The sequence below is a fragment of the Thermobia domestica genome, chromosome 8 (genome assembly GCF_964235325.1).
Source record: "Thermobia domestica chromosome 8, izTheDome1.hap1.1, whole genome shotgun sequence".
Lineage (NCBI taxonomy): Eukaryota > Metazoa > Arthropoda > Insecta > Zygentoma > Lepismatidae > Thermobia > Thermobia domestica.
In genome coordinates this window covers 193185118-193195874 of record NC_137461.1, presented here as the reverse complement: position 1 = coordinate 193195874, position 10757 = coordinate 193185118, and the positions used below count along the sequence as shown (strand labels likewise).

Genomic DNA, 10757 nt, shown 5'->3' with positions numbered 1-10757 from the left:
AATAATAATAAAATTTTGTAGTAGTAGCAGTAGTAAATGGACACTGTTTTCCTAAGAAACTTGCGACTTTAAGATCTACAGTGTAGAGCTCTGCCGACGACAACACACTGGACATTGATTATAAAATGACCGAAAAACATCATTCACTAACTTATTGTCTACGGTTTGAACTGCAAGAAATGATCATATTTCTTCGCGATAATGTGAATACAAAAGTGAAATGTTGTGTTTCTACACGATTTCCATTTCTCGAATGACTGGGTAGTTTAAAAAAACTTCTATTGTTGTAAAGAAAATTAAAAGTATGTCTTCAGGGGGAATCGATCTGAGGATCCCGTGAACTTGAGCGCACGGTGTTACCGATTACACTATCAACACCTGCTTTCAAGGAAAGCGCTATATTGAGTAATTTGTCGAAACAGTCCAAGCACTTTACATCACATTGTATTTTTTCCTTGTTTCTTTTTTTATTACGTTCACTCAGCTTTTTGTACAATACACGAAAAAGTAAATACATTTCTCGCCACGATGCCCAGGAATACTATTTTAACTGATGAGCAAATAGGAAGCTACTGGCAAAATGATATGGGGCAATATGTAGTATTTTATTTTCATAGCAGCAAGGGGCAAGATACTATCCCGCGGAAAACATGCATTAATTATCTTGGCAGAGAATACATTAAATATATTGTTTGAAAGTGTCATAGGGATAGATAGGAACAAAGGAATGAGCAAGGTGGCGGAAACAACATTGGTCCAAGTCATTTTTTTCTTCTTATAGTTATCAGTCATACAGGTACAATCACTTCTACAGCGTGTCCTACTTAACGCAGAGAACTAAATAAGGCTCTTAATTTCTCTGGTCGATAGGTTAAGTGGTTCGGTAACTGTTCTCCAAAATATAGCTCTCCATTCAGACTTCTTTTGTTACTTCGTATACATATCCTGTTTCTTATGCAACCGACACGCGCTGAGAGCCAGTGTGAGTTGCGTATAAGTAAGGATATTTCATAACTTTCTTATGAACTTTGAACTATAAATCTTAATAGTGCAAAGACAAATAGTATTGAAACACCCTATATAAATAATGTGTTTGTTTGTGTGTGTGACCAGGGATGGAGCGTATACCCACCTAAAAAATTAGCATTACATCACTATCAAGAAGGGATATGATGTCCACTCACGTCTGTATTAAAATCTAACTGTTTTCAATATTGATTCTCACACAGCAAGACCAGTAAGAGATAGCGACAAGCGGTGTCCATAGCGTCCCAAGGATGACCTTTTCCTCGAATTTTATTTTCCTATTGAAAAGGGAAATGGTGGTAATCGTACATTTCCGTTTCAAGAATGATCGCAATAGTGGAAAACGAAAATGATTATCGACAAACATCTTTGTTTTACATGAGGTCTTCTTCTGTACTATCCTTCGCTAAAATTACGGAGAAGAACAATGAGAAATATATTTAGGTATTTTTAATGCTATAATGTTTGGTGGGTATACACAAGACTACTTGGCGTATACGCACCCCAATACATGCTCATTCTTTCGTAAAATTAAGGTGAGTATACGCTGGGCTTTAAAAATTTTAGGTGAGTATACGCCGTATACTTCCATATACGCCCCATTACATCCCTTAAACATCATATATAATTCTTCTGTATATTTTCGCAAGAAAAATTAAGATTTTGCGTTGCGTTGACGCGTATCATTACGCGATGAGGCCCATGTCTTCAATAACGTAAGAAATTATTTAATTTCTGATTCCTCTATTGTAACCGGAAGTGATAGACATTGATTCCACTTCCGGTTTGAATATTAATCTCCAAAGCAAGATAATAAGAGATTGGGAGTAATAGCATTTTCACATGGATTTACCGTACGAGGAATAGATCTTATCCTATTATTAGAACCATAAGTTATAGATATACTTCATCCTGTTTCACTATTGAATTCGCATAGCATGATAGTTTATCGTACTTTCACATTGTAAAACGAAATATTGCCTTCTTTTACTTTGCATATGCAATAGTGATTACCCTATGTACTTGGTCTTAAATCCTAATATTTTCTCTCAATAATAGGCAGTTTAGTATTATTTTTAAAAAAAATAAAAAGTCGAGAAGTACAAAAGGAAAGGTTCTTCTTATTTTTTAGGGCAATAATTAAATGGCGAATATTACTTTCCGATGTATTTTCCTGCAGGTATTGCAGACATTGTAAAAGTGTGCTTGCGAACATTACGCAATGCATGATTGTTCAAGATTTATCCAGATGTCTCTCAAGAACAAGACGTGACGTCACTACCTGTCCTTTGTGTGAAGAGACTGGGGAAGTAGGATCGTTAGGAGGAGAGCTCTCTAAATAACCTGTTCTGCTTAGTAATAATATGAGTAATGTACCCAACGAAAATGGCACAGGTCTAGAGCAGCAGGTATTTAATATGTTTTTGTAAAAATAATATTTAAAGTGATATATTTTGTTTTGAGAAACAGTGGCATTGGATTTTCAGGATAGTGACCTACTACGACACCATTATGTTGTTTCGATTAACAGGAACTATCTACATTTACATTTAGATTGCATTTCGTTGGTATTAGTTAATAATTATAATATAGAGCGAAAAAACGTAATTTCTTATTGTTTTATATTATTTGCGATTAGATTATGGATGAGTGGATTGGTGGCAACTTGGATCGAATATAAATACGATCATGAAATGGCGGCCATTTGTGACATCAGAGAAGGAAGCATATTCATAGCGATACGCTTTCTAAATTATGGAATCTATTGGTTTTACTTGTATTTCGTGTATATATTTTTACATTTTTGATTGTGGGCCTGTTTTTTTAAATTACTAATTGGTAGACCAAGTCACAAATATTATACATACTGTGGCAACTGATTGAGCTTGAACTTTACCTTGGTAAGGAACTGGAAACTTACACTAGATTTTAAAGTAATGGTGCAAACTTCAAATTTATTGCAGCATTCAGAAATTATACTGTGTAAGCCCAGGGCTTAAAATAATAGAAGTGTAGCTTACAGGTGGTAGGTATACTGGATGTTTCTAAGGCTGTCAGCATGTGGTTGTCGAATATGTCACTTCAGTTGGGTTTACTAACTGCATTAAATTTCGAACATTGTATTTCCATGCAGTGCCAGGCAGATCAGTCCTACAGTTGATTTATACATACAGCAAAGTAATAAAGTACATTCAATGCGCTTTGATTTTTGTTTTGGTATCATGTGGCCTATTTTTGAAAATTAACTTGTAGAACTAAGTGTTTCGAACACTTACGTGTTTTAAACTAAGGGTTGAACCTTAATGCAATGAAGAGTGAGTGCCAAATTTTTACTTTTGTGCAGGTTGTTTTGGCACATCACTCGAAATGTTGAAAAATTCTAGGTACAGTTTTACTAGCGATATTACGATTTGCACATAAATATGATTTCCATATGTATTGCATAAAAACTATAGTGCAAAAGACAAAGCAGGCTGTACTAGGTGGCACTTAAAAGCACTTGCCATGTAACCGAGTGGAGGCAGGGCAAAGTTGTTGGGCCCGCTCGGGGGTGCGTCCGAAGGGAGCAGGGTCGTCAGCGATGATGGGTGTACGCGTTAACGAGGTTAGTGAAAACAAGTTTGTTATTGCAGTGATACGAGTTTCAATGACTTTTCATGGTTTTATGCTAGTAACGCTCCACATGTGAACATCAAATACATCTTCAGCATAGTGTGCTGAAATGAAACTCCGGTGGAAAATAGTAGACCGACCTAATGTGGATTTAATATGAATTTACTTATTTATCCGTCGTAAGGAACGTGTAATAATTTTATACTAGTAGCCTTACAGTTGTAAACGGAAGGGTTCTAGAACACAGGTCGTCTCACATAGGTTGGTTCCTTTCTGTACCCGAGTTTAATTCACATAGTATTGCCGAGCGGGTTAATCTGGCAGAGCACGTTGTTCTCTGACTTTGTTGTTGCTAAATGTGAAGGGAAACCTGTGTTCTAGAACCTTGCCTTTCCAATTCTAAAATACAGCACTTGTTACTTTGTATTTAATTATGTCGCCTGCAGAAATTCGTACCTTATAAATGTCTTGTCATGCAGAGTATTGAATTTTATCTGTGAATTTTCCAAATGTGGTGTGCCAAAACTTCAGCACCTTTAATCATTTCATTCAGTAAATAGATCCCTAAGGAACGGCTCTTTAAATATAGAAACCAGTTCCTTAGGAATCAAATGTCAGAAATCATGGTAGTTCGCGCTGCATTGTTCGTATGATTATTTTAAACAGATGTTTCAAATGCTGATTAATTCAGGACCATGTCAGCTTCCTATCAGAACATTCTTCCGAATTTATTAAAACTTGAAATATGTGATATATAAAATATCAGAAGACTACAGCAAGTACAGTCTCCTGACTGCTAAAAGGGCCATACACACTTCAATAAGAAAGCAGAAGCAAGTTATTAAGGCATGAAAGCCAAAGTAGAGAAGCACAAGCCCCCTAACCCCGATGAACAATTAGAAAAGGAATAAAATGTAAAATTAATATGCATTTTTCGTAGACCTTTGTATCCACAGTCTTGAAAGTCAAGGAAAATGCATATAAAATCAGGGAACCGGCCTTTAATGTTGCATTCTTTGTTTAATGTTTCATAAGAGCCATTTCATGTCTAATCAACACAGGCTCGATCCTGACCATCCAATTTTAACCTTGAATGTCTCAAAACATACACCTTCAAATTTCTGGGGAAAAAATTGGTTATGCTACACAACGTTACAAAACAAAACTGGGCTGGTACTGGAATTGGGCAATACAAAATAATACGTTATCTTTTGTTAAGTATTCTGCCTTTTGGCAGGTTCTGGGACTAGTGACGTTTTTCTGATTTTAGGTTTGGTCCTTAAAATGTTTATCTTCAGCTTTCTCTTTTAACTCCCAATATTTTCTATTTTTCAAATCATTGATCAGTTGTATTCTTGCTTTGCAAAATGTGCCCTATCTAGTTGACCTATAAAGGATGCTGGTTAAAAGCGTTTCGGGTAATTCTTAAGAACAGCTAGTTCTGATCTCCTCTGCACGAGGATACTTCTCACTGTTGCACCACCTACAGAAATGAATCTATATCATGTGCGAGTGGTAAAAGAATGCACAACAAACCCAGTTCGTTGTATTCACACTCCATTATGGAGTGTGGGGGTGCGATGGCTCAGTGGTAGAGCGTTCACCTGCGGTGCTTGGGGTCCCTGATTCGATCCCAGCTCGCGCCGTGTGGACTTTGTGGTGAACAAACACCGTGCTCGTGGGTTTTCTCGGGTTCTCCCGTTTCCTCCCACTTTCTTCATTCCACCATTTCACTCATCTCTCATCATTACCGTTTCCTTTAGCCCAACCGGCATAACTGTGGGACGTAAAACTTAAAGATTTCATTTTTCCAATATGGAGTGAGAATACAGCGTGATCTGCATTTGTTGTGTTCTATTACCACTTGTACATGAAATAGAATCAATTTTGTAGGTAGTGCAACAGTAAGAAGTATCCATGTGCAGGGAACATGCGATAAGCGCTCCATTGCCCCGACATACTCATACATTAAGTACAAGGGCAAATTTCAGAAATGCAACGAGAGGAGCATTCATTTTCACATACCTCAAATGGTTGGAGGATACAATCGAGCGACTTCCAACAGGAAGTTGTGAAAGTGCGTTGTGAGGGGATACTTTTTCTTTAAAAGAAAGGAGGCCAGATGTCCGATGAAATGGTGTCTTTTGATCCCATATCTCGAAATGCTGTCCTTTGCGTCTTGCCACGACCGCTCGATATTTTGCGTATGAGCGCCAGTAACGGGATCTACGAAATTCATTCTATGGTTCACACTGAAGTGCTGAAATCCCACCTCAGCCAACCTACCATATGACTTCCAGCATTCGCTATGAATGATTGAACGCCCAACAGCTCCTCAGCACCTCTGTTTTCACGACACACATGAATACATGGCCAGAACCAACCTCGTAACCTCCGAAATCCCATGTGCCATGGATCACAGGACCGCAGTGATTTTTGCATTTCCCGAACTTGGATTCATCTATCTGAACTGTTACCCCTGGACCCTCAAGTTTAGTAGAGGAATCCATAGCCCAGCAGACTCAAACCTCACGACAAAAGCTAAACCAATCGACACGTGTTGGTGTCGAAATATTCAGATTCATAGTAGCATTACTGATGTTTGGACGACTATTCAAACACCAGTAATCCATAAGGCGCATCACCGTTAAAAAATCAAGTTTAGCCCTAGAAAAAAAAAAAAAAAAAACGTTCGTCTTCCTTCTCGAATTTCCAACGAAACTTGTTTTCTGACAGCGAAACACACTCCTTTCCCTACAAAAACACGCGTCTCTACAACATTTAAAACAGAACTTACCCAACGGAAGCACGCCGTGTTCCTGCAACAACTGTATAGCATCTTCCTTTCTCGAATCAATACTTAACTAGACGATCCCATACTCTGATATTGTGCACTCCGTGTACGTGGGCACCACCATGAGGACACCACCGGCCATCTGTTCTCTATCTTCTCTTCGTTCCCTTTCCGACAACCCACTTGCCACTTATATCCATCTGCGCAGACGCAGTAGCATGCACTCACTGACGTGGCATGAACCATTTGAAAAGCGCTACTCGTCAAAGTAAATAAACAAACTTCAAAACACAACGAAAGCGGAATACACGCACGTCTTCTTTTATTTCGAATCACCCATTAAGTAATTAGAAGTCAGTCTATTACCTACTTTTTAACATGCTAGATAGTCAATGAATAATTCTTAAAAGTATGGGATTTCTCGTCCTTTCGTAAACGGGAAGTACGGCTGCTTAATATTGCCGCGTTCTATTAAAACATCTTCATTTATTACTCTTTGTCCATTGTGTCTTGCTCTAACATCACATTTCGAAACACTCCTAAATATTTAACTTCCGTAATGTCCACGTCTCTAAACAATTCGGTTCTAGTTATAATGGCCGTAGCCGTCTGTATAGCTGATCTGGTTAAAGATCGGCCCTCCAACCTTGAAATCTCCAGTTTTGCATTAATGCTTCTTTCGTTAAACATTGTGTAAAAGTTAAATAATTGAGGTGACATACTGCACCCTTGTCTGAGTCCTTTTCCAGCGTCAGAAGTAAGGTTAATGGTTCTGTGCTCGCTGCCCTTGTTTGCTTGATTTTCCTTGGATAATGCAATCATTGTTACATTAAGAAATTCTTGTGGTCATTCTCCACTTAATTAGATTCTGACAGCACTAAAAGTGAAGTCAGTATTACCATTGTATTCTCTCTTAATCCCTTGAGCAAATCTGCTGGTATGTCATCGTCTCTAGTGGCCTTCCTCCTTCGCGTGTCTTTGAAGGTTTGTACTACTTTACTTTTCTATATACTGAGTCATTTTTCATCTACCTCTTTCTCTGCTTTTGTCGCAATATCTTCGGGGCGACCCAAATTCTAAGAATTCTTTGATAGCCTTTCTATCTCAACTATACCCCTTTTAGCGCTGCTGTCGATGTGTGGTTTCCCGTACTTCCCTGGAAAGAGGAGGGACAAGTTGCTGCGGCCGATATCTTTCAATTGTTGGATATGGAAGCGTTGCCACAATGAATTATTTCACGGACTTCACTGTCCTCTTTGTCTTGTTAGCCAGTCCAAGCGGCCTAAGATCTTCACTCGTCAACACCAAGCGACTGAATGGCGAATTGGCAACACAGCTGAAGTCATTCACTTCTTTTCCTTAAGCAAAAGGAGAGTTTCATCCGCCAGAGGGCGGCGGGGGTGGGTCCGAAGTATAGTTCGCATATTTTCCAAGGGCACAGGTGGATTAAACAGGCTCTAGCCAGGGACTACATGACTTTGTCGATGTTAGATTTCAAACGTGCGTATACTTTTGTTAGCTTTACCTTCTAAATTTTTGTGCTTTCTGATGCGTTAGATCATGTCTGCCGCGTCGATCAAGTTCCATTATTTCTTCACATACCGTTCCATGTACTTTCCTTTCGCTTTTTCCGTCTCCTCAATTCATTATTCAGGTTTCTTTCTTTGTTGTTCATGATTTTCGCCGTTGTACGTTCCTCCATCTTCTTAAGGATACCTTCAATTATCCATTTTTCTCGTGCTCTTGCCATCCTACCAATGTTACTGGAATGTGTGTAGTAGAATCTGTAACTTTTCTCCAACTACATTATATTTTTGCATTGCCTACCATATCACCTATTGCACAGAATCTTTCTTCAGTGTCTTCTTTCACATCACTGTCCATACTTCTTAATCGCTCGAATTTCCATTTTCCATTCTACTTCGATATTTCGTGATTGGCTTTAACCAGGTTTGCATTTCTGTCACTGGCAGATTGTAATCCGAATCAGTGTCCGTTCCCGGTAGCGTCTTCACATCTCGCTCACTATTCCTGAAACGCTGCGTGACAAGAATGTAATTGATTTGGTAGCGTTTCATATCTCCTGGACTTTTCCACGTGTACGGCTTGGATTTTCTTTTCTTCGTATTCACCACCACATGTTACCTACAGAAGTTAAGCCTCATGTGTAGCATACAGGGTGGTCTGTGCATGCGTAAGCACCCAAATAACTTGCAAGAATGAAGGACAAAAACACTGGAAAGGAAAGAAGCTTTATATTAAGGACTATTTGTTGCCAGCCATATAATACAATCACAGTTATGGTTATGAATGGAAAAATCGATTAATACATTTTGTGCATAAACCAATCTGATCGTGGTGTAAATCAGCCATGAAGTAACTTATGAACTTAGTAAGGAATTACAAAGGAAGACTAATAAGTGCGCGTTTGCGACCACACAACACACATGCTTATAACTATTTAATATTCAAGGTAATATCATATGATCTGTGATCTTCAATGATGCAAAACATAACACAATTCAATCCAAAAGCACAAGTGGAAGTACACAAAAAACGATTTAAAATTATCCATAACTCTTACTTTGCCTCAATACGGGTTTGCAGGATGTAAAACTATTTGTGTATCTTGGGGTTAAATGACGTAAGTTCGTCCTGTTAGTGTTCTCACATCAACCTTTGTATGGCCATGTTCACAGTAAAGATGTCAGATTTCTCGGGGTATACAAATGGAGGTGAAGGGGCCATGATGTAGGAAGCTAAGTTTTAACCCTATTTATATATTCATTCACACCACACACAACCTACCGGTGATTTTTGTATAGGCTACTTCTACAAAACATAATTGCATCCCTGAATTTTTCTGAACCCCTAAAAATTGTCGGTTTGGCAGCAACATATTCGAAGTGATAGGAGAGGAAGTCATGGGGAAAAAATAACGAGACTTACGATCTCATCTCATAGTTCGGTGCTTGAATCACTGAACTTCTCTTTTGTTATTTAATATAGTGATACGATTAGAACAAAATAATATCTTTGCGAATGCAGAAAACTGGGTTGTTGGTAAAACACGCGCTTTTTAACCACAAAAATCGTTAAAAAAAACAGGTTTGTTAAGATGTTCGTTCAATTTTCGTACAAGAGGGAAGATTTGTACTTGTTTCGATAGCGATGCGTGTTGTTTATTTTTTTTGTAGTAATTCTTTTGAACCTGGTTCGAATCCCACTCGATGCTTTTATTTTTATTTTGTAACTTTTTCAGTTATTCTTGGTGTATAGTTTTATAGTATCGTATATGTATTAGAGTAAGGTGATTCGTAAACTTGAAAGTAAAGCCGAAGTTCTAGTGTTCAGGAAATTACTGGTAGACCTAGTACCGGTAACTCCTTTATCACCACTAGAACGTAGTTTTTATTAAGTATGAAAGAAAGATGTCAGAGTACTAAAATTGGTGAGACATTATTTTATGTCGTCTTAGTTTGTTGTTACAGCTCTGAACTTTGCTGCATTGGTGTATCAGAACGGTTTTAGACAACTGTTCACGGCAGTTTCAATTTTTTTCTATTTAAACTCCTTAATAGTTCTCAATAGTATATTCCAGTCACGTATCACAGTTTGCTACTGAGTCTAGTAGAAGAATGCCATAAAGCACCAGTCATCAATTTACCCTTGATAAATTCGCCTGATTATTTTGGGAATGGAGATAAGCTTTTCCTGCTTTTAAACCTGTTTTGTCTCATGCTTGTAAGTCATATCCTGAATTACGAATTTTACTAAAACCTGCTTTATTCTCGTGATAAAGGTGAATGGTGTCCTCACAAGCGAACACTCACGTTTTCCTATTGAAAAGTTTGGGGAAAAATCAAAGTGAGTTGGGTCCAGACTTGGGCACTATTTGATATATCTTAGTTCGGCTGGGGCGATGTTTCAACTCCAAGCGAAGAGGAAAAGAAGTATACCTGGAAAGAACACTGAACTTACTGCTAACTGTGTTTAGCATTCAGATTTGGAAACATCTCGCCAATATTTTCCTTAAGCTTGCCCTAAAACCAAATTGAGATTTACTTATTAAGTTATTAAAAAAAAAAAAAACTTAGCTGAGAATACATAGCTGCCTCTATTATTTTTGAGAAAATAGGGACTAGAGAAATTGGTCGGTAACTACTTGGATCACTATCACCATTCTTATAAATTGGAACTACTTTACTTACTTTGAGCACACTTGGAAAATATCCCTCAATTAAGCATTTATTAATACAAAAAGTGAGTGGAAATAATATGTGATCTGTTACTTTTTTAATTGTATTACTTGATAAATCATATA

At 37.8% G+C, this 10757-nt stretch overlaps 1 protein-coding gene across 3 annotated transcripts in view; it reads left to right on the top strand.

Moving 5' to 3' along the window:
- The first annotated feature begins 2276 nt into the window (after positions 1 to 2276).
- The window catches only part of bel (ATP-dependent RNA helicase bel), a 136652-nt gene continuing 128171 nt past the window's right edge, over positions 2277 to 10757 (top strand). For all 3 annotated transcript variants that reach the window (XM_081769361.1, XM_081769359.1, XM_081769362.1), the window contains exon 1: positions 2277 to 2435. In XM_081769361.1, coding sequence (XP_081625487.1) covers positions 2391 to 2435 — 45 coding nt within the window. In that variant the 5' untranslated portion in view covers positions 2277 to 2390. The remainder of the gene's footprint in view (positions 2436 to 10757) is intronic.